A 24,454-nucleotide genomic window follows, 5' to 3' on the forward strand; every position below is an offset into this window, starting at 1 on the left:
TTGGCTTGCATTTAATGCGTTTCCTGACCCCCCCCCCCCCCTCGCAACTCAAAACAGTCGTATCGCAAATCGTCATGGACAGAAATGCCGGTGAAATGTACTGACGGAAGCGCTGTTAAAATAAGTTAGGTGTACAGTAATTAAAACAAATACATAATGTTAGAAATCCGTCTGCTGTTCTCCGGACTGTGTACAGTCCACGTACATAAACGTGACGATGTGTGTGGGTTAGTGTACGTGTACGTGCGTGTGCGTGTCAACAACAACTTTCGCATTAATATATTTTTTACGGTGATGACGTAGGATTGTTTTTACTGATCTAAACTAGCTATAAGACAAATTTCTCCCGGGTGAGAAAATTTAAAAGAAACCTTAAATCGACAGTAGAACCTTGGATGACACATGACAGGACACAAGAAGAACTTGTCAACTTTGTTTACTGACATTTGATTGCATCTCATCATTTCAAACGGCACCGTGGTTCACAGCAAGATTTTCCCAACGATTAACTTTGATGTCTTTGACGAATGTGAACGGTGGCAAAAAAATCTGGGGATTTTCATAGTTGGGAATTTTCCATGGGAATGAAAGGCACATATGACTGGGATGAACATTGGCACTTACAGTGCCCTCCATAAGTATTGGCACCCCTGGTTGAGATGTGTTTTTTAGCTTCCAATTATTTTATTTTTTTTCTAAATAATATGGGACCTTAATGGAAAAAAAGAGAAAAATCCAACCTTCAATACAAGTGCATTTATTCAGTGGGGAAAAAATCCCACATAAAGAAATAATTATTTGACATCAAATAATGTGTGTCACAATTATTAGCACCCCTGGTGTTAATATTTTGTACAACCCCCTTTTGCCAACAAAACAGCACCTAATCTTCTCCTATAATGTTTCACAAGATGGGAAAAGACAGAAAGAGGGATCTTCAGCCATTCCTCTTTGCAGAATCTCTCTAAATCATCCAGAGACCTGGGTCCTCTCCTCTGTACTCTCCTCTTCAGCTCACCCCACAGGTTCTCAATGGGGTTGAGGTCAGGGGACTGAGATGGCCATGGGAGGAGCTTGATTTTGTGTCTGGTGAACCATTTCTGTGTAGATTTGGCCATATGTTTAGGGTCATTGTCTTGCTGAAAGACCCAGTGACGACCCAGCTTCAGCTTTCGGGCAGAGGGCAACAGATTTTGATTTAAAATGTCCTGGTATTTCAAAGCATTCATGATGCCATGCACCCTAACAAGGTTCCCAGGGCCTTTGGAAGCGAAACAGCCCCACAGCATCACTGACCCACCCCCATACTTCACAGTGGGTATGAGGTGCTTTTCAGCATGCGCATCTTTCGTGGTACGCCAGACCCACTTAGAGTGTTTGTTGCCAAAAAGCTCAATCTTGGTCTCATCTGACCAAAGCACACGGTCCCAGTTGAAGCCCCAATACCGCTTGGCGAACTCCAGACGCTTGCGTTTATGATTGTGAGTGAGGAAAGGTTTTCTCCGTGCATGCCTCCCAAACAGCTTGTTGGCGTGTAGACAGCGCCTGATGGTTGATTTGGAGACTTTGTGACCCCAGGATGCTACCATTTGTTGTAATTCTGTAACAGTGAGCTTTGGAGATCTTTTGATTTCTCTTACCATCCTCCTCACTGTGCGTGGTGGCAAAATAAACTTGGCTCCTCGTCCAGGCTTGTTTACCACTGTTCCAGTTGTTTTGAACTTCTTAATTATTCCTCTCACAGTGGATATGGGCAGCTGCAGTTGAGTGGCAATCTTCTTGTAGCCTCTGCCTGACCTGTGAAGGTCGACGCACATCTGCCTCACTTGTATGCTGTGTTCCTTTGTCTTTCCCATGTTTAAGAGTGGATAAGAGAAATGGCCTCGGTGTCACGTCATATTTATACCCCAGGGAGACAGGAAGTGATGAATTACTAATTAAATGTTCCTACATACTCTGGTAAACTTTGTAAACTACTGTAGAAATGACAGAAATGCTTCAATTATATTTATTTCCTGGGAATTGTTAAGGGTGCCAATAATTGTGGAACAGGTGATTTGATGTCAAATAATTATTTCTTTATGTGGGATTTTTTCCCCACTGAATAAATGCACTTGTATTGAAGGTTGGATTTTTCTCTTTTTTTCCATTAAGGTCCCATATTATTTAGAAAAAAAATAAAATAATTGGAAGCTAAAAAACACATCTCAACCAGGGGTGCCAATAATTATGGAGGGCACTGTATATCGTCGGTCTATTTACGTAAAAACAATGTCAATACTAAAATCCACCCCCGCATTGAACTCATTCAGTAGCAGCCAATTCTGGACCAAGTCTGAAAAGACGTTTAAAAACGTCTTTGGGAGTGAATGAGTGGGGGGGAAAAAAATAGATCCATCCGAGGATAAGACCTGCAAATCCTTGTGGACAAATGAAAGCACGAAGCAAAAAGTATGTGTAATAAAAACAAGAATAAGAGAAAAACCGGGTAGAACGGTGGTCCCCTGGCTTGGCTACCTGAAGGAGTGTCTGAAGTGCACGCTCCTCCTCTTCAGCTTCTCGGGATTGTGGGACGCCATGTGCGAGAATTCTCGGAAGATGTCCAGGTACGTGGCGTCTCCTGAGGAAGAACCACAGCCGAGGATGAGGATGCAAACACCGGAGCGGAATGTTAATGAGCACCAATGCCTTTTCTCGGCGCCGAACGGTAGTCACGGCAGCGACTCGGTTCGGATACACTGTATCTTTTGTGTCACCTCTGTGTTCTCAGGCTCAATTATAAAAAACAAACAATGAACCTCTCCGACTGTCTGAATGTGGGAGAGAGAAGAGTTTCCTTTCATTGTATTCCCGTCAGCATAGTCCACACACTGTTTCCTGTCTCCACGGTCAAATGAGGACATTTTACTTCCCAAATCCAAATAAAAGGGATACATGAGAGGGGCCCTACAATGTCAAAAGGAAGCGTTTCCAGGCACCCTCTGACCGCTGGATGACTTCTGTTGAGTATGCATGATTATTCTTAGGCCGAGTTTTTAGTCCAGTCACTTTTTAGAGATTTTCTTCAAAGAAGTATGTTTTGGGGGACCTGTGCAAACCCGCTGTCCTACAAAAGTACACACAGACGGTGGTGGCTTGAGATACGAATGTAATCCATTCTGTGACGATGGAACTCAAAACACGAGTGTCTCAAATCATCCTTCCCCACTGACATGAATGGAGATGGCATTAATGCGTGCCTAGACCCCCCCAAAAAAATCCTTTTAAAAAAACAATTCAATATTGCACTCTATAAAACCATGCATGAGTGATTACCAAAAAAAATGTATAGAATTACACAGTATGGAACTAATGAGTTTTTGCAAATTTTAATTTATTTTTTGCTTTTGTTCAATGGAAATTGTGCTACTTTGTCTGGTCTGCACGTTTTGGCCACCTGGGTCAGTATAGAACAGACATACAGGTATACGTGAAGATAGTCACCGCTCCTCAGTAAGCTACAGTAATATGACTCATTCTTTACTGAGGATAAAGAATATATGCATGTGAATATTATCTGTTTGGTCACGGTGGGGCAGAAGGAGCAGCATGAGGGCTTGCTCGGAATACATTTTTGAAATTAGGGCAATAACTTAAAAAAAAAAGAAAAAAGACTTGTTTCATTTCACTCTTGATGGGTGGAAATGCACTCCTGAGACATTCATTCATTCATTCATTCATTCATTCATTCATCTTCCTAACCGCTTGATCCTCACTAGGGTCGCGGGGGGTGCTGGAGCCAATCCCAGCCGTCTCCGGGCAGTAGGCGGGGGACACCCTGAATCGGTTGCCAGCCAATCGCAGGGCACACAAAGACGAACAACCATCCACGCTCACACTCACACCTAGGGACAATTTAGAGTGTTCAATCAGCCTGCCATGCATATTTTTGGAATGTGGGAGGAAACCGGAGCACCCGGAGAAAACCCACGCAGGCCCGGGGAGAACATGCAAACTCCACACAGGGAGGCCGGAGCTGGAATCGAACCCGGTACCTCTGCACTGTGAAGCCGACGTGCTAACCACTGGACTACCGGGCCGCCACACTCCTGAGACATATTTAAAATAAAAAAAATTGAAAGCCAAATTTCCACAATATGCCCGCTTTAAGATAATTGGGAAATGAAAGTGTGTGTGTGGGGGGGGGGGGGGCAATTTGTGGGAAATGTGGAAGTGAAGCAATATCGTGGAAAGAGAAGTTCAGAACACTCAACATCATCCTGATACCCTCGCAGCCCCTCCACACGCTCTAGCCTGACCTCAGCACCACAGCACCACGCGATAGTTGAGCACATCAAGTTGTGAATGGCCGGCTTGAAATGCCGCTCAGTGCTTTGACCTGCTTGGGTGAAGCCTCCTTCCGACGCGCGCATCTCCTCGTTCATCCTGGTCAGACGCAACCTGAGCAGGAGCAGCAGCAACAAAAACAGCAGTTGATTTAACATGAAAGGCACAACTGCAATGAAATGCAAACTTTTTGTGCTCGAGGGATGTGTTTGAGTTTTAAAAAGGGCAAAGGGGCCAAAAACAACGTGCGCAAGTAAAATAGGTCATTTGAAGCTTCAATTACTGGTCAACAGCTAATTTTAATCAGAGATGGCTTAATGTGTCCCTCAAGTCTGATTAAAAAAGACGTATTGCCTTTTTTTTTCATGCACATCAGTTTTTTTTTGGGTGTGGGGGTTAAAATTTTAAATGCAAAAGCATGTGCAATACCAATAATACCCTGCATTGTAATTCATAGCCATGTTGTTTCCCCCAAAAAATTCCACCTGTTGCTGAAGCTAATCCTTAATTCATAATTATTAGTATGCTGTATTACATATGATAGTTATTAACACTTGATGTGGTAGAGAAAAAAAAAACTGGGAAAATTTGGAATCGGCTGGAAAAAAAAAAATCATTTCACTTACCACTACAACTAAAAAATGTAGTGAACATTTGTTGACCAGTGTTAAAATATGTAGATACTGATTAATTAACCAATTGTTGAATAAAAGAAATGGAAATTTGGTTTGGGGCTATTCACGATTTATTCCATCTCTCCCAAATCTTGCAAGAAGGGTTGGCGGTAAAACAAAACAATGCCAAAAAAAAAACGTACAGTGTGACAATGTCGGCATTGGCTTGCTGCACCGCGATGCTCAACGGGTCGTGGCCATCCTCATCGCCGTCGTTCTGGGTGGCGCCTCGTTTTAGGAATAAACACACCTGCCTGAAAGTACACAGGCAACCTGAGGTGAAGGATACCGCTTTTCCACCCCCCCAAAAAGAAAAAAAAAAACAACAACAAAACTTGGTGCTCATTCAGCACCAGCGCCGCTGTTAGCTGGTGTTTCACAAGTTCTTAGGAAGAACGTGCTTGGTTTTCCACAGGCTAAGAGACAAGTAGAAGTGATGTTGTTCCGCTAGCAACTTAGACATTCCGCCTAGCTAGCAGGCTAGCATTGAATTTGGACTCACCCTGTGTGGCCCAGATAGGTGGCGTGATGCAGGGGCCCCCGCCCTCTCGCATCTCTTTGATTGACATCAGCGGCGTTTTGGAGCAGGAACTCGCAGGCCAGCAAGGAACCCTTCAAACAATGGTTGACAGACCTTTACAAAGATTTACACAAACAAGACTAAATACAGCGAGCCACCACCAGTCGGTATTGGCAGCATTAAACCCTGAGCAACAACACGCAGAGAGAAAATATATTAATCATTTTCTTTTTCTCTATGATTTTAGGAAAAAAGGTTTTGAAATGAAAGAAAAAAAATGTATTGCATTTACAAATTTAACCCTTTTCTTCTTTGGAAAATGATGAATTATACATTAAATGGCTGCTATATGTTCACTGAACACTAAAATAGATGTTTTTCCAAATATTTAATGCATTAATCCTAATTGAGGATTAGGGCCAAATTTGACCCTTTGGGATTTAAGGGTCGCATTTGAGTAGCAGAATTTATAGGGGCCAAATTTGACTTTTGAAAACAAAAAGACTGATTTTCCATCATTTAAATCCCCATTTCAAATGTATACCATAACTTGTAAACAAACCATTTCTACTTCATTACAAATCATAGTTCAACACAAATAGAATAATTTCCCCCATCATTGAGATTCACTTTAGAAATGATTCATTACAAATGTTTTTTGAAAACCTTATTTTGAGGGGGGGGTGGTTACTCCCAATTTCCGCCCGTTCCTTGTGGGAAACGTTTACATTTAGTTTTTGTCGTCTTTTGGTTCTGTTGGCGAACCCGCAAGCGCTCGGCGTTGCAGTGAGTACGCACCCCAATCACAGCCTGGATGAGGGGCGTCTTCTCTTGATCCTCCTTATTAACCATGTTGACATCTGCGCCGTGCGCCAGCGCTTCGGCCATGACGGTGATGTTGCGCGCTTTGGCCGCTCTGTACAGGAGCGCCCCGGGGTGGAGGTACCTGATGTCCTCCGGGTCCGACGTGTCGTGATGGGCCTCGTCGCTCGAGGCCTCGGATGCCTCACACTCTGAGGGAAAACGAACATCCTGGAGTTATTGACGAGTCAAATCAAGTCACTAGCGTCCAGTGTTCACGTTGCTTTGATTTCAGTCGAGGACGCACCTTCCTCCGTCACGCTGTCCACCATTGGCCCCGTCACCAGAAAGTCGGTGCTTCCGTCGGTGCTGCCTAAACCGCTGTCGCTGCTGAGGCCTGGCGGATCCAAGAAATGCCACAACATGGACGAGTTAGAGCACGGCGGGCGCTTTTCAGCCATGCGCTCTTCCGGCAGCAATGTGGAAGTACTCGAAAGGAGACAAAAGATGTCAAAGGGACTTTTTAAAAGCACGCCTGCCACTGCCGTGTGTCCTTTTGAAGTGGACTACACAGAAGTCCAAGTAAAATCACGGCAAAGCCAAAAGATAAGCGGAGCTGCAATGTTACGGCCTGCACAGATTTGTGTTCGCGAAACACATTCGCTTCTGATCACTGGCACACGCCGGACCCTTTTGGCAAAGTTGTGAATGTGAGATTGGGGGATATTTCTGCTGCATGCACCACATACATGGATCTGCACATCAGTTGCGCGCAATATGGCAGCTCAGTGATAAAGTGCTCCCGAAATGAAACTTTATGGGCGTTTACTTGAGGTTTTCCACACGTGTGGCGAGAAGGAGCCGGCACGCCATTTGCGTACGTGACTTACTTCCAGGTCCAGATCCTGCGTGGAAGTAGGAGAAAAGGGAATCCAGCTCAGCGGGACAAAACAAGGACTCTCGTCTCGACTTGGCAGCAGCTGAAAAGGAGTCAATAACAGAGAGATGTCAGTGTTCGAACACAAGAATGAGTTGTAAGTAGTGGGGGGGGGGGGCGATTTGGGCTTTTACGAATCGAAAAAAAAATGACAATGACACGTTTTCGTCAGTGTTAAGTCTTTTGCATTCCTGCTGCGGCGTGATTGCTTTCAAATGACACGAGGCGGCCATGTCCTAAGCGAGATCTACTGGAAGACATCCGGCGCGATGAAGAAATAAGAAGCCGAGTTGGTTGCTACAAAGCTGAGACGACGAGTAACGGTGTACGACATTGTTTGGTTATTATCTGTTGCTTGCTGTTTAAATATGACATGTTTGTGTTTTGTTGGAAGCGATGCTAACACGTGTGTGTGTTCAAGAACGAGTTTACGATTACCGGAACGTCGATGCTATTTTCCGCTAGCTCGTCAGTGGCCTTTCACACGCTATCTTAGCATTAAGCTAGTTGAGCGATGTTCATTTGTTTGACTTTGGTTTGGTTTGCAGTAAACTTGACTAGGGAGTGACAAAAGCAAGCACACCGAGCGAGCTTCTTATCGACTGTTCTGCCCAGCGCCCACAGTAAAAGTTTCGGGCCATTTCATTAATAGTCATTGTGTTTCGAATACAGTATTCGTTTAGTTATCGCGGTGCATCTTGGGTAGCAGACGCCGTGTCTCATCAGACAAGTCGTTGCAGAAAGCCTGACCGTGGTCGTTGAAAGTGGTCCTCCTGAGTTATATTCCTTTTGTTTCACCTTCGAAAGCAACGGCTATCAGTCCGCTCGTGTTTAGAACGATTTAAAAGTGTGTTTCGGAGATCGTTTTCCCTCAATTGTTGTCATTGAAACTCGCTAGCTCAAGAGTACTGCTAACGACGTAGCGACTATGCTAAATCGGTGCTAACAAGCTAATTAGCGTGCGAAAGTATTGCGAAAACGCATTGTTTATCGTTGTTCGTCACACGTTGAGCTGCATTTATGTCTGTTGTTTGACACGAGACGATTTGCGTTGTATTTATGTATAAGAAGTGAATGTGTGTTTTGAATCTGTACATTTCGGTTTCACTCTACATTTCATTGAGCTGATATCACAGTTGCCGTCAAGAAGACCGCAATAAAAGAGGAAGATGCTCAGTTTCCTGGCTCATGAATAAACGAGTTTGGCTTGCAGTTGACCTGCGTTAACATACCCGTAGCGACGAGTACATTGACTGCTCTCATTTTATGAGTGGCGAAGGAATATTTGAAACCGTATTTTTATCGTGGCAAATGTGGGAGGTGTAAAATGGCCCTGATAAATTTGCCCGATGGCTGGGAGGACACGGCGCTAAGACAGCGATGATGATGATGATGGGCAGGAACCTGAAGAGGGGCTGGCCGGCGAGGCGCTCCGGAGCTCCTCTCTGTACCGCTGCCGTGTCTTTGGTACCGCGGCAGCGCTGTTGTGCCTGCGACACTTCTGGACGCGCCGGCGCCGGGTCGACTTCCTGTCGCCGTTGAGGAGACTGGGCTCGGCCATCAGCTTCTTCACAAACTTTCTCTCCACGTATTTGGCCTTGATCCAGGCCTCCTTCTCCTGCCTTGCAAGACCGGCGTGGCTTTTAGTGGGCTTTGAATTGCTTTTGCTTTCATTCGCATTGTCTAACACGGCGCCAGTCTATCCCTGCATTTCGAAGTAAATCCTCCTACCTGCAACTGGACGCCGTGGCTTTCCTTACACCTTGCCCTTCACGATAGGAGCCCTCGTAGATGTGCTTGACGACACCGTTGCCCAGCTCGCACATCAGCTGGGAAGCAAAAAATAGCAAACGTCAACCTTCGTCGTGACGCCCTCCTTTTTTTTGGGTCCTTTCCCATGACACGGAAGGACAATTTCTTTAGCTTTTGGCTCGGTTGTTTTAACCCTACAGCAGAGTTAGGAGTCCACCATGCACGTTTAAAAGTAAAAATACATGAATAAATAAACACACAAATAAATAAATGATAGAGATGCTGACAATTCATTTTCTCCGCGCAGCATACACAGCATCTACGGCAGGGGTGTCAAAGTCATTCTTGTCGCGGGCCACTCCGGAGTTACGTCTTGCCTCGGAGGGCCGTCAAGACAGTGAAACCGAATAAATGTTTCACCATCATGTCGTATTATTACTTGTACACAAAAAAAAGATGACTCACTAGTTTTAAAATCAGTCAAGTATTTGTACAATTATTGCTCACGTGAATATAATCGGTAACAAAATTATTGCAAAATGTCACCGTCGTTTATTACGTATGATAATTTGAGATTTTGTTACATATTTAAGCCAGGATAAAGGAAGTTGACACGGATGATTTGCTTTGGCGGGCCACATAAAATGAAGTGGCGGGCCAGATCTGGCCCCCGGGCCTCGACTTTGACACATGCGGTCTACAATATATCGACCCCTGCATATGTGCTGTATATACATGCGCAGATCCACTTGTGCGTGCCGAGTCAAATGTCGGGCTTTCCCTCGACAGTCACGCTCGGTGTTTCACCTTCAATAACTCGGGTTCCCACGAATCCAGCGTGAGCGATCGCACTTTGGAGCAGTGAACGCCGAGACTCCTGGAACCAGACACAATGCGGCGATTTTCAGCGAGACAAATGGCGTCGGCAACAACAGACGGATGTTCGTCAATCGCTTGGAAAATAGATAGACACTCGGCACGACACCGAAGCTAATGTCATGCTAATTCTCCCAAGTTCCACGCACGCCGCGGCCGGTCTCCCGGCAACGGGGTGACGCCGCCTTGTCTCGTGTGCGTGTGACTCGGAGGACGCGGCGTGAATATTCAGCAGCCATTCGGAATGTATGTGAAAAAGACCTGTGGATGCCGGAGCACTCGATGCACAGCAGGATCCCCAAATTGATGGACGCCCAACGAGGGTCGGCCTGACCGCAGTCGCAGCACTGCTGGTTGCCGGGCAGGCACAGGATCCTCTGCAGGATGCCGTCGCCGTCTCCATCGCCGCCGCCGCCGCGCTCTCGCCATTCGCCGGCCGACTCGACGCTGCTGCTGGATGGCGAGGCCGCTTTGTCCAGATGCTAGATGACACACACAAATAAAAGTCAACCATGCGGTACCTTTATTTTGAAAGTCCTGCTTTTATTGTTTGTCCACACGTTTGAACGCTAGAACAACCGAGCTAGCAAGCAAGAGCTACCACTTTCGTGGGCTGCGTTGCCATATTAGCAACGTTTTGCTCTACTGTATTTAGTAACTTTGCAGACCCCTCAAGCAACTAGCCCCCCCCCTCCACCCCAAAAAAAGATAAATGTGTGGACTGGCCTCGCTGCGGAGGCTGTCGGGACTTTCCCTGAAGGCCGAGGCAACGCTGGCTTGGACCGCCCGAATCCAAGCTCGTCTCAGCTTCTCGGACTCGGCCTGCAGCATGCAGCTCCTGTACGAGAGCAAGGTGGGACTCGGGTCTCCTAGTTCTCAGGGGGGCAGTGGTCAATTCTAACCGCGCGGTGGCTTTACGGTGATACGCCAAGATCTCCTAGTGAATGAAAAGCCCTACTTGGTCGGGGAGACCACCTCGAAGCAGAAGCGCCTCTCGATGTCCTCGCAATGTTTGACGGAACACAGACGCAGGTCGTGGACCACCACCGTCAGAGAGTCCTGGATACAGACAAACCAAAAAGGCCCGCTTAGACTCAGCCATTGCTCGTCGGGGTTGAGCATTTCCAGACGCTCCTGCCTTGAGCTTCTTCTGATAAACCAGCCGGCTGCTCTGGATGGAGAACCAGCGCCTACGAGGCACGAAGGCGACGTTAGACCAGCTCCGGATGGGTGGGGTGGGGGGGTGGACACCGGAGTCTTTTGCCGCACCTGTTCCACGTCTTGAAGGCGTTGCCGGCCCTCTTGAACAAGTATCCTTCCATCGCTACGCCGTTGGGAGAGTCCGCATTGAACTCGGCCCTCGAGTCGTCGTAAGCCAAATCCTGAGGAGCAAGCATCTGGCGTGAAGCGCCGGCGGCAAAGGTGGAGGATGTCGTCCTCGCGTCGTCGAGACTTTTCCCCCTCCGAGCCAATCGGCGGGATTCTTCCCTCTCGCGTGGATTTTACTTGTCGTTTTGGGGCGACGGAGTAACACCGGACGGACTCACCTGCAGGAGCGTCTGAGAGAAGAGAAAGGGGGAAAAAAAAAAAAATCAAACGTTCCCTTTGGGACTTTCCGGTCGCTCGATGAAAAGACGCGGAAGGGATGCGCGGCACGGCGCTCGTCCGCATGGACCGACTCACCCGCTGCTGGATGGTTGCGTGTTTGTGCTCCAGCTCTCTCTTCTCCCTGGCCGAGTCGATCGCCAGCTGATCCAGCTGGAAAGGACGACAAAAACCGCTACGTTATGAGTCAAAAGCCGAATATCGCCCCCTGCTGGCCAAGTCTCGTCACATACATCCTTCATTCCCACGTCATCTTCCGAGCCGCTTGATCCTCACTAGGGTCGCGGGGGGTGCTGGAGCCTATCCCAGCTGTCTCCGGGCAGCAGGCGGGGGACACCCTGAACTGGTCACCAGCCAATCGCAGGGCACACAGGGACTAAGAACCATTCGCGCTCACACTCCCAGCTAGGGACAATTTAGAGTGTTCAATCAGCCTGCCATGCACATTTTTGGAATGTGGGAGGAAACCGGAGCACCCGGAGAAAACCCACGCAGACCCGGGGAGAACGTGCAAACTCCACACAGGGAGGCCGGAGCTGGAATCAAACCCGGTACCTCTGCACTGTGAAGCCCACGTGCTAACCACTGGACTACCGGCCCGCCCTCATTCCCAGGTGAAGAAGGAAAAAAAAAAAAAAAGTGAGCAGAGACACTCAAAGCACGGACTGTAGCGTATTGTCGGGTGCTATTTCCATACCCAAACACATCCACGGGACGCATTATAGGACGCAGGCGTGGTCAAACGTAGGCTAGCTTCCAAAAAAAAATACGCTAGCATGCACGCGCGCTCATCAAAGTCACACATTCGCAGATTTTGGAACGCAAGGCGACTGGCTTTGTCAGGCGGGGGCGCCCCGTCCGCTTTTGGAGAAAAAAAGGAAGACTTTGAAATGGCGAAAAGACGCTATTTTCACCGACGGGGGCGGCGCTTCATCAAAACGGGCCGAATATCAAGCCCTCGTTTGGATCAAGACAGTCAGGCTGGTTTAGCTCACCTCGGCCGCCAACTTCTTGACGTACGGCTCCGCCTCTTCCAGGCGCCTGAAGCCCTGTTGGAACAAGGAGTACTGGGCACGCATGAAGGACAGCATCTGGAAGGGGGGGCAGCCGCACGTTAGCGTCTAGGCGTGTTTATTTATCCGTGTGGAATCGAAACAAAGGCTCTCACCGCATCCAGGATCTGAAATTTCTTCTTGGCCTGGAAGACATTGATCTGCGGGGAGAAGACAGACGCGGCATCCGCCATCAGAGACCCTTGGCGACTTGGACCTCGATCAGGGGTGGCTAAAGTTTTTCGTTGGAGAATGAAAGGGCCGCTTTTTGAGGGGCAAATAGTTGAGGATCTTCGGGGCCGGTGGCCGACAGGCTTGGATCCAGCACGCGCACCCGCCGGAAGCCGACTGGAAAGACGAAAGAAAGAGACGCTCGAGTCCCCCACCTGCAGAACGTAGTCCAGGGCCAGGTGACGGAAGCGCTTTCGGGCGACGTCGAGCGCGCAAGTGGCTTCCTCCACCTCGTGAGCTTTGGTCCTGGGCGCCTGCGCGTTCTTCACCTGCGCCATCTCCACGTCCTCGCGCACCCGCTCAAAGTGTTTCCTGGTCTCCTTGAACTTGCGCACGTCCCTAAAGAAAACGGCCACACCCGAGTTAAAAGTGATTGGCGTTTGCAAACTCTCAAATCTCGTCGACTTGGAGTTTTTTTTTTTCCAATTCAATTCAAAGTTACTTTTGTCAGGTAACAGTTTAAGCCTTCCGTTGTCTGGACGATTTTTTTATTTATTTTTTTTTTTAACACAAACACAATGTAGAACGTCGACCTAAATGCAAGTGTAGCGTCTCGCGCATCACAAACTCACTCTTTGACAAAGTGCTGCAGCTGTTGCTTGACTGAATGCTGAGCTTGATCGAAAAGCATCTGTGACACAAACGACAAAAAATTAAAAAACACACAAAACTGTCAGAACCGCATCCATTCGAGAAACTTTGACATGAATGCATAAGAGCAGTTATTCGAGCGCGTCTTTTCAGATGGATTACAGATAACCTGGAGCCTATCCCATCAGAATTCTTTTTGGGGGGGGGGGCGTGAGAGGGTTACGCTCTTGACTGGTCGCCGGCCAATGTCAGGGCACATAAGGGCAAACAATGTCAATCACAGGGTTGATACAGAAATACTGTAATGGAAAAATGGGGGAAAAAAAAAAAATTACGTTCATGGTGTGTGTCCGCCGTTTCAAACATTTCAGGAATGTAAAAAATGTTCACGTTATTGCGCTGGAAATGTAAACGGGTTTTGTTGAAAAGAGGTTCTGCTGTACTATTTCCATGGAGCTTGAATCAGGTTCGTGCTTCGTGTTGAGAAAATATCAAGCTAACCCGTTGAGGGGGCGGAGCTAAACTTTGAATGACATCCTTATTGTGTATTTGATCTGTCGGTGAGGTTGAATTTTTTTTTTTTATTAGGGCTGCAAAAAAAAAAAAAATAAAAAAAATAAGATTTGACGCCCAACCTGCCATCCAGATTTATTCTGGATACAATTTCAAATGAACCCGAACGCAATTTGCCAACTCCCGCTTCCAAAGCAAATCCCACGTATGGTACTCGTTGAGCGACGGAGTGCACTTTCACATGCACATGAATGTCAGTTGGCGGCAATGAATGGAGGAGGAATGCTGCAGCGTTCCCGCTAAATAGGTCAACCGGGCGGATAGGGTGGGGGAGGGGGAGGGAAGGACGTGCCGGAAGAGAGGGCCGGACCTTTGGTCAACTGCGGGCCTCAATGGTCAGCTCTGCGAAGGATCCAGACCGCCTTCCCTATTGGGGTCTGATCCAACTGTCAAGGCCGCTTTTAAAAATAGGCGGAAGGTGACTTGCTAGTGACCCGAGTTTGAAAATCATCACAAATTGACGCTTGTCCCACAGCAGAAGTAAGCGAAACCTGCGGCCACGATGCGACCAAAAGTCAACCACAACTGACTTGGCCTTGGGAGAGAAAAAAATAAATAAAATAAAAAGCCCGGCCAGAGGCTGCGGAATAAAAAATTTAGAAAAATTAAATGATGTGGAAAACAATTATAAATAGCACTGCGACCTTATCCAGATTTTTTGGTTTTTGTTTTTTCTGTAATGGGCAGCATTTTTCACAGCCCCGCTTTGTTCAGCGGAGAGATCGGTGCTGTTGAACGGTCTGCGGCTGGATGGATGGAGGTCTTGAGGAGCCGACGATGAGAAGAAAGGAGCGTTGGCGCGGAGTGCCGATGCGGATTTGGAGCTGGGAGTCGCGGCTTGGAGTTTGAAGCGGATTACGTGGGACAGGAGAAGTGAACTAATCTCTTTTCGTCAATGGATGCTACAGCTTCGTGTTTGCTTTCAAAACTTAGCTTGTAGCAGACGTGTGCACATTTTCAGCATGACGTCTCTGATCCACTGGAGAAAGGACACTTTGATCCTCTCCTCTTTCATCTAGAACTGCTTCAGACAACAAAGTGTATGCAGAAAAGTGGTGAAGATTGAACGACTGTCTGTGTCCTATGTGTTGTCTTGTGTTATTTTTGTTATTTTGACTTCAAAATGGCGCCGCGAGAGTGGCTGCCTTTCCAGCAGCTCCTATATTTTGTTGTTCTACTTCTTACTTTCATAACTTTGCTGCTGTGAATTGGGAATTTCTCCATTGTGAGACTAATAAAGGTTTTTCTTTTCTTATCTTTTCTTCTTTCTACCCACAATCTTGCTGCTGTAGACTGTAAATTTCCCCAGTGCGGGACAAATAAAGGATATCTTATATCCTGACTCAAGATGGCTCGGAGATATGGCCTTAAAATAATACTACCCCCCCCACCCGCCCCCACCCTGAAATCTGACTTTCCATTGTAATGAATTCAATTCAAAACAAGTTCTGCTCGATGCTTCAAAGATTCGCCTCCTTTCTCCTGACACCAAAACAAGCTTTGAAACGTTTTTTTTTTTTTTTCGGCAATGACTTGAATCAGGAACTTGGAGGCGAGAAGCAAAATTCTCCATGTCTGTCATAACCCGCTCACACTTTGTCCCACTTCCAAGTAGAGCGACTCTTTGCATGCCCAATTTGATCGAAGCAGAAAACGAAGATTGGCCCGTCGGTGTCTAAACGATGCAGCCCAGCGGTGGCCAATCGAAAAGATCTTTCCTGTTTGATGGAATTTGATGAAACGGAGACGCCACGAATGCACACTAAGGCTGCGTTGATGAGGCGGCTGCTTATTTGGGGAAAAAATTTTTTTTAAATTCGAGACAGAAAAAGTTGAGCGATCCGTGACTTGTCGTGGTGCTTACGATGTGGAAGTTGATAATTTCCTGAAGGCTTTGGCCACACTTTTCCAGGAACTCCTGCCAAGAATGCAAAGCAAAGAGGAAGTGGAGGTGAAAAAAATGATGACGGGGAAGATCAAAAAAACGCATACACTCAACACACGGACTAGACGTTGTTTTTTGGGGGGGGGGGGGGATCTTTGCAGTGTTACGACGACGTTTGTTTTTGCCTTTGAGGACGAATCCCGCACACTTATGATGTTTTTAATTTGAGGAGACAAATAATTGTGTGTCTGGTGGGCGGGCTTAAAACAACATCCAAACCAAAGAAAACGACGTCAATTCGATTGGGGCCGAATCTCACCGAGATGGTTTCGTCTTTCTCGCACTGCTGCGACAGGTCCCGGATGCCGCCGATGAAAAGTTTGCTGGCGCCGACGTACGCCTTGCCGGCGTCGATCATGCCGCCGCAGAGCTTCACCAACTGCGTGGACAAAAAAAAAAAAAAAAAAAGGCCCGCGTGGCTTCAACGTTGGTCGGGAATGACCTCTTTGAAAGGTCACGACTAATTCTTCAAATGACCCCGAAATGGACACAAATGGGAACTTGTTGGGTCTTTCAGCTTGTCTCATTGAGACTTGTTTTTTTTTTGGGGGGGGGGGGGGGGGGGTTGGGGGGGGGGTCTTTTACGGTGTCCGGTTGAGGGTTCAGTGTTTTCAGACCAGTTTTCAATGAGCCTCAAATGGCCGCTTTTACCCAAAATGGCCCGCTTCTCGTCTTTTTGGGCGTGGCTTCTTGACACCTTTTGCGAGTCCCACTCATGTCTTCCAAATGTCCGACACACCCTCGGGGGGGGGGGGGGGGGGGGGGGGAAGGTTTGTCACGCGGCCTCCGGCGATCTGAAAAGGGATCGTTCCCCCAGAAGCCGCGGCGTTAGCGTCGCGCGGAGCTCTTACCTTGTCCAGTTTTGCCTCAATCTCCACCACCTCTGTCTCCACTTCCTCAATATTTGCCCTGAAACACAAAATCCAGACGAGCCGTCCATAAATCGCCATTTTTTTTTTTCCATCACGGGAGAGTTAGTCGCGACTAAAGCAAAAGACTTCATTGCAGTACACATGATGGTGTTCAGCACAAATTCTGAAAAATAATTTGATTACGAGTGACGGCGGACGTGACCGCGGCGGCGACAGCGACCTGGCAGGCTCGCGCGAGCGGCTGCGTTTACAAAGATCCGCAAAAGCGGGCGCTGAATTGCGTCTTCGGTCAAATTGACTGCGCGCATGCTTGGCGGTGAAAGTTCATCATTGTCACGTTGCGAGGTGGTGGCTTTGGGTGCACCCAAAAAGCAGGGTGCACTCGGCACATTGTATTAAACATAGAGAAAAAACTAAATCCAAAACCAACAAAGTCCAAAGTATTAAACAAAAATCACGACTGAAGATAAAACATAACAGCAAGCAAAAGCTAATGACCAACAGGTGTGCAGCTGCAGGAGGAGCCCTACAGTGCCACCCGGTGGTCACAAACCCAATCATGACGACCATGAGGAAGGTCAAATCTCACATTGCAACGCGTCGGATCAAGTCGTCCACCAACTGAGAGGACCGGATCGGGATTTTTCCACAACTGTGATGTCCTGAACGGACAAAATGGACGCAATTTTTTAGAGTGTGAAAGTTGTTCATCCACATGCGCCACATTGCGGGACAGCTGCTAGCACTATTCACCCACTCCCGAAGCTATCGACACCCTCCGTCGTCCCCCCCCTCACCCTGCCAAAACAAAAAATTGGATGCTCGTGGTGCCCCCAAGGCCCGTTGTCACGGCAACCGTGGCGACGCGAGGGTGGACTCGTGGGTTGCCCAAGAGGCCAGCGTGTCACATTGCGCGCGCACCCACTCGACAATCGTTGTGGCCCAAATTGCAGCGATGGCAAATAATCGTTTTCCGCTGACATGATTAGCGGACACGCCATTTCCACCCAAGGTTGGATCCGAGAGTACGAGCAGGCCACAGAGCACCTCAATACGTCCAATACGAGCCCACCATTGCCATCTCGTAAATGAGAACATTCTTCCTCGGGAAAACACTCGGATGGAAATGTGCGCAACGTGGCATTTCTCTCACTGGCGGGATTCCAAAGTCGACAGAAAGGAGTGGAATCTTGGGCTGCAATTGAGGGATATCAATCAGCTTTGTTTCACAAAAACAATGACCCCCCCCCCCCACCACCACCCCCGTAGACGGCCGGCAATCAAAGTGCTTTCACGGCACACGGACGCGTGGCCCGTCGAAATCGAGTACGCCGTGCTCATCGTGTCGCAACGCCAATCTGTTGTTGAAAATCGAAATCCCATTCGCACGTCGCCGCTTGAAAGTGTGAGAAAAGAGACGAGGGAAAGGAAAGTGAGGAAAAAAAAGGAGACAAGAGAATTCCAGACGATGAAGTTAGAGAGAGAGGTGAAAGAAGGAGAAAGAAGCATTAGGAGACGAGCGAGAGCGGCAAAAAAAAAAAAAAAATGAAAGAAAGGAGGAGAGCCAAAAGGAAGAATTTGGAAGAACGGAAAGCCGAGAAGGGAAAGAAATGGAGAAATAACGAGGGGGGGGGGGGGGAATGTGACGCCAATAAGAAAAGAATGAAAGAAGGGAGAGGGGATGAAGAAAGTGAAAATAACCAACGAGCAAGAGAGAGACGCAGAGAAAAGAACAAAGGGCGAGCGATAAAAGGGAGGTGGCAGCGAGCAGAACGAGAAAAGAGACAAAAATATGAGCGAGAAAAGAAAAACTCGCCATGTCCTGGGCCAAGAAACTCGGCGTAGGCAACTGCCCCCTTCCCGCTGTGACATCACAGCGGGACAAAAGGCCAACAGACTTCAGTTCACTTCCAGAGTCGCAGGATTGACTTGCTTCGTTCATTTGGGCTCACCCGAGACGGGCAACTTTGGTTGGCCCCCCTTTGACGCCCTTTGACCCCTTTCGGAGCGGGCCTAAAAGTTCCTGAGCGGAGGAGCCGCCGCTCCGGTCTACTTCCAATCCGGTTGCGTCAACGCGGCAAAGGCCGCAGATGCGCAGCGCCCGTGATTTAGGGCCGGCGTCTGAGAATTTGGGGGAAGAAATAGCTGAATTTTCCCGGCGGAGCGACATAGCAGACGTGTCGAGCGCGCCGGCGCCGCTTTTCCCCGTCGGCCAACTGCCGACGAGGCGGAACGGCTTCAATCACCGTGACGCTGCACCCCCCCCCCCCAAAAAACCCCCACCGCTAATTTTTACACGTGGTTTCTTCATTTATGTCATGAAATTTGTAAATTTGGGCGGCCCGGTAGTCCAGTGGTTAGCACGTCGGCTTCACAGTGCAGAGGTACCGGGTTCGATTCCAGCTCCGGCCTCCCTGTGTGGAGTTTGCATGTTCTCCCCGGGCCTGCGTGGGTTTTCTCCGGGTGCTCCGGTTTCCTCCCACATTGCAAAAATATGCATGGCAGGCTGATTGAACACTCTAAATTGTCCCTCGGTGTGAGTGTGAGCGTGGTTGGTTGTTCGTCTATGTGTGCCCTGCGATTGGCTGGCAACCGATTCAGGGTGTCCCCCGCCTGCTGCCCGGAGACGGCTGGAATGGGCTCCAGCACCCCCCGCGACCCTAGTGAGGATCAAGCGGTACAGAAGATGAATGAATGAATTTGTAAATTTCCCCATTGTGGGACGAATAAAGGATATCTTATCTTATCTTATCTTAAGAAATCCGATCAAACTATAAACTGCTCTGGCAATTTTAAGCTGTCCATTTGACATTTATTTGATGAAGTGATGATCATACGAGAAATGAATTATTTACGCTACGGTAACATTTGAAAATAAGCATGAATTGCTCATATGAAAAGAAACGACATTCTCTGATTTATTGAGTTTGCATTCTTTTTGAAAAATGGGCTCAGTAAATGTCTAGAGTTGATACGAGCTGGTTCGCCACCCTCTGGGCGGCTCATCAGCTAGTTCCTGCGGAAGGCTGATAAGGTGGGCCTTCGGCCCACAAAAGTGTTGTTGCTTGGTTCAACTTTTTGTTCATCTTCATTGCTTATCGCGAAAATAAAGGGATGTTTAGCTCTACTAAATAACTAACAATTTCATTGCAATGCTTGTGGGTAGACAACATTTTTTCGCTAAGATGCCCGCGCGGTCGTAGTGAGCCACTGCCTGAGCGGCGCAGTGGCGGCGCGGTGAAGTAGGTACGTTTTGAAAAGGGACAGACGGAAGGACAGACCGCGTGCGGGACGACGCGCAATATATATATATATAGATAGATATGCATATTTTTGATTGATTCTTCATTTGTCTTTACTTTATCATAATGATACATTTGATTTGAAAGCGCTTTTCGTCACACTCAAAGACACTTTACAGGATAAAAATGTGCGCTGCAAACAAGCATACCTCCTTTACAAAACGCACATTTCGATGAGCAAAAAGCAAAAACGGGTTAAAAGAGATGAAAAGGTGTTCAAAGCATTGCGGTGCAAGCATGACTTTGATTTGTTCTTGCTTTTACCGTTTGGTGCTTTCTACCGTCTTTATGACCCATTTCTTGTGACTTTTTATTGTATTTGTTAAATTGGCTCTTTGAAAGTGCTCGAGAAATACGGTTGACTTGAGAAGGTCGGAAAGGTAAGGGGGGGCCTGATTGTGAGTAGGAACAGTTTAAATTGAATACGGGGCGGCCCGGTAGTCCAGTGGTTAGCACGTCGGCTTCGCAGTGTAGAGGTACCGGGTTCGATTCCAGCTCCGGCCTCCCTGTGTGGAGTTTGCATGTTCTCCCCGGCCCTGCGTGGGTTTTCTCCGGGTGCTCCGGTTTCCTCCCACATTCCAAAAACATGCGCGGCAGGCTGATTGAACACTCTAAATCAGGGGTCACCAAACTTTTTGAGAGTGAGAGCTACTTCATGTGTCCTGATTGTGTGAAGGGCTACCAAATTGATACGCGTCTGAAATAACATTTGTACAAATTACATTTAATAATATTAGAACATTAGCTAGCTAGATATATACTGTAGCTAGCTAGTTAGATAGCTAAATAGGTAGCAATAGAATCTATAATACTGCCCATGTTTGTATTGTTAAATCATAATTTCTACGAGCAAATCACAATCCTAGCACTGGCGGGCTACTGGTGTGGTCCTCACGGGCTACCTGGTGCTCGCGGGCACCACGTTGGAGACCCCTGCTCTAAATTGTCCCTAGGTGTGAGTGTGGGCGTGGATGCTTGTTCGTCCATGTGTGCCCTGCGATTGGCTGGCAACCAATTCAGGGTGTCCCCTGCCTACTGTCCGAAGACGGCTGGGATAGGCTCCGGCACCCCCCCGCGACCCGAGTGAGGATCAAGCGGCTTGGAAGATGAATGAATGAATGAATGAATAAATTGAATAAGCGGGGCAATTTTACATACAGTATGTCATTTCTATAATGAAATGAATGATAATTTCTGTCAATAAAGAGTGGAATCATATGACATAATTAACCCCCCTCCCCCCCAAAAAAATAAATCCCAATTTTACATATTCAGCCCACCCTCCAAGTTTATGAATGACGTCACTCATTCATTCATTTTCAAATCCAATTATGGGCCCAGAGCACATGTTTGCCTCGCTCTGCTTGACAACATCAAGTCATTCATTTTGCTGCGGAACCAGAAACGGATCATAAAACCTTGATTGGTGATCTTCTATTGTAAAGCCGCGTCGCCGCTTTGTAGCTTTTAGCTCATGACCTGGGGGGGACGAGATGTTGGGGGAAAAAGGGAGTCGGCGTCCTCAACGTCCTCCCCCTCACATCGACCTCTGCTCGCTGACGCATTTCCCGGCCCGGGCCGTAACCGGCGATCTGACCTCGCGCAGGCGAGGACGGACAGGAAGTGGGCAGGAGGGAGAGACGGAGAGAACGAGGGAGGGGGGGAGAAAGTGGAACAAATGGAAAGCAGATGCACGGACACGGGATAAGAGCCGCCGCCGAGAGCCGTCGTTTTCCCCGCCGGAGGAGATGCCTTTCCAGGACAACCAAACGCGAAAAGTCTTCAAAAGTCAGAAGCAGCTGCTGGCTTGCTTCTATCTGCTCAGTACGGCAATTTTTATTTGAGATTTTTTTTTATGATTTATGATGAAGTCATCAATGAAGTCATCAATGAATGGCCTATTTTGTCTTTTTTTTTCATATATTGGACACACTGGATTATAAAACGCAATTTACAATGCATCCACTAGATGGTGCAACAGTCGCTCCTGAGAGGCGTTCATGACCGCCTTGGAAAAACGTAAATTAACGATGACTTCAATGAAACGACGAAAATGGAAAAGAACGCATCAAAACAGAAAATCACCAAATGAATTCTATTTATTTTGGCATTTCCTTGAGCGTAGCTACAACAGAACGAGCAGATGTCAGTCATTTGTCGCAGACCGGACTGTCGCACAAGTGTTTTCTTATTTATTCCTTTGTTGTGTACTGTATTCACAAACGAGGAAATTACAAAATAGCCATCCTGGGCTCCATAATGACCATACACAAGGTGTACCGGATTTTAAGGTGCGCTCTGAGCTTTTAAGAGAATGGAAGACTTTTCGGTGCGCCTTATAATACGGAAAATACGGTATTATTGTCTTTGTATGTATTTACGAACAAAATCAGACCTCAGAACTTGGAATCACAATGACATTTCATTCTTATTCCTCAAACGCAATATTAATCAGAGAACAGTCTTTGGACTCGTGCTGGCAACCACGGCATAGTATCGCGTTAACTTTTGGAGGTGGTTAGCCGTCCTCGAAAAGAAAATGTCCGACTTTTTGCGTAACGTAACCAGTGACCGATCAAGTGACCAGTGAATACTTTTGGCCATTTAGTGCTGTTCAAGGAGGTGCTGAAGTGTGAGCATCTGTGATGTGAAATGGCAGTTGGTCAAGAGCAAACACAAACACGGCAGCATCCAATCAGCAGTGAGGGTTTCTTTCCACACATGTGGATCGAAGAAAAATAAGTCAACATTTGAGACCAACAACACTCCATCTCCAAGTTGGCATTCCTCCTAATGAAAGGCAATCCGCTGTGACTTACAACAATATTAAATATTCTTTAAGATAAGATATCCTTTATTTGTCCCACAATGGGGAAATTTAACTGATGCCACACTTCCCACAAGTCAGGCGAGTGTATCGCGACTGTATCAGCAACACGACAGGCAGAAAAAAGAACTGCTATCACGATAACTGGTAGAAGGAACATCACTTCCTTTAATTTTTGAATAAATTGAGAGGAGATCATGATTTCAGAGCAGGTGTCAGTTCAGAATTGATGGACGTGTCGTGTCTTCTCCTCTTGATGGTCAATGTGTTTTTCCAAGTATAATTGAGTAAGATTTGAATACAATTTTTTGGGGGAATGAGTCTGTTGAGTTCTACCTTGTAATCATAAAACAAAACATTTTGTTTTATCACAGACATACGGTATAGTAGAAATTATTCTCTGAATGTGTCTCGATTCACACTTTAAACGATATCAACCATCGAGACGAAGAGAAAAGCAGCCGGCGACGTCACTTTGGTTTGTAATTTTGATTCAGGCTAAAATGTATTTAGCATTCAAATGACATTCAGGTGACCTTATTTATGTGTTAAGTACTGTATTCATGATCTGGAACAGGGTTGTGCCAAACACGGCAAACTATGTGATATGCCAAAGAAAAGATCTCATAGAAAGTGATAGCTGTACATTCATTCACGGGTGAGCTGAATCAATTACAGTCTAGGATGGCTTTTTTCTTTTTTCCTGCAAACGACAACTGAAGTTTAAAATTGTCGCTGCCCAAGTTCTCCCTCAATTCTGGAATGCCCCGCATATACTATTTGTGATACTTCGGTTTTGTTTCAAGGCGACATCATTGCGCTTCGAAGACATCAACTCAGCGGACAACCGTAAACGCATCACTCACCTGAAGCGGGGCGAATCTTTGACACACTCTTCGAAATCCACCGTCATTTTGGTGTCCCAACAGACTGTTCACAAGGCCCGGGGCATGCCCGGTGCTGCGTTCGGCTCGAGGGCGTCTTTTGGCGGTCTTCCGTTCGAGCCACTTCCCTCCCGGCGACTGAAATTCGAGGAGCAAATAAACCACACACCCGCTCACCATGGGGCGTTCAATGTCTTCCGGTCGAGCGTTGACATTTTAATCACCGGACATGCACACGAAACTACACGATGCCAGAAATGTTGATTATACTATGTATGACCACAAATATTAACCAACACGTTCTATAATCTGATGAAATAAACTAGTATCTTTATCCATATATTATCTACATCTCGAAACTCGTGCGATATTCGTGCCGGCTGCTCTAAAAAATGTACTTTACGGGTAAACATGAATGCACCGCACCAATTTACCGCCCCTTCGTTTGGGATTGATTGAATGGCGACGTCACACTGGAGAGAGAGAGAAAGAGAGAGAGAGAAAGAGAGAGAGAGAGAGAAAGAGAGAGAGAGAAAGAGAGAGAGAGAGAGAGAGAGAGAGAGAGAGAGAGAGAGAGAGAAGAGAGAGATTATGCTCAACCCGAAATGATACAGAATACTGTAGTTGGGTTTTTCAGGTGATTACATCGCAACGACGCTGCCACCTGGTGGCCAATGCCGAGTATT

The 24,454-nt window shown here is 47.2% G+C and overlaps 1 protein-coding gene across 5 annotated transcripts; it reads right to left on the reverse strand.

Annotated features, from left to right (window-relative positions):
- Positions 1–419: 419 nt before the first annotated feature.
- LOC127595866 (arf-GAP with coiled-coil, ANK repeat and PH domain-containing protein 3-like) lies at positions 420–24,162 on the reverse strand. 5 transcript variants are annotated; one of them, XM_052057785.1, is made up of 25 exons: positions 23,751–24,148; positions 16,735–16,792; positions 16,143–16,262; positions 15,803–15,856; positions 13,347–13,405; positions 12,930–13,113; positions 12,660–12,704; positions 12,487–12,582; positions 11,570–11,644; positions 11,156–11,268; positions 11,025–11,076; positions 10,845–10,945; positions 10,613–10,724; positions 10,148–10,368; positions 9,818–9,887; positions 8,990–9,087; positions 8,663–8,880; positions 7,212–7,301; positions 6,629–6,718; positions 6,319–6,533; positions 5,503–5,612; positions 5,144–5,254; positions 4,379–4,440; positions 2,241–2,620; positions 420–619 (listed from the first exon to the last, which is right to left on the reverse strand). In XM_052057785.1, exons 1-24 carry the CDS (start codon positions 23,795–23,797, stop codon positions 2,514–2,516), a joined length of 2,508 nt encoding a protein of 835 aa, XP_051913745.1. In that variant the 5' UTR covers positions 23,798–24,148; the 3' UTR covers positions 420–619; positions 2,241–2,513. The 5 variants fall into 5 exon arrangements, with proteins under 5 accessions (XP_051913745.1, XP_051913746.1, XP_051913747.1 ...); XM_052057787.1 differs by lacking the exon at positions 420–619 and having other exon boundaries at positions 2,537–2,620; positions 5,144–5,273; positions 23,751–24,157; XM_052057786.1 differs by lacking the exons at positions 15,803–15,856; positions 16,143–16,262 and having other exon boundaries at positions 23,751–24,150.
- Between the last annotated feature and the right edge of the window lie 292 nt (positions 24,163–24,454).

Source organism: Hippocampus zosterae, chromosome 2 (genome assembly GCF_025434085.1).
Source record: "Hippocampus zosterae strain Florida chromosome 2, ASM2543408v3, whole genome shotgun sequence".
NCBI lineage: Eukaryota > Metazoa > Chordata > Actinopteri > Syngnathiformes > Syngnathidae > Hippocampus > Hippocampus zosterae.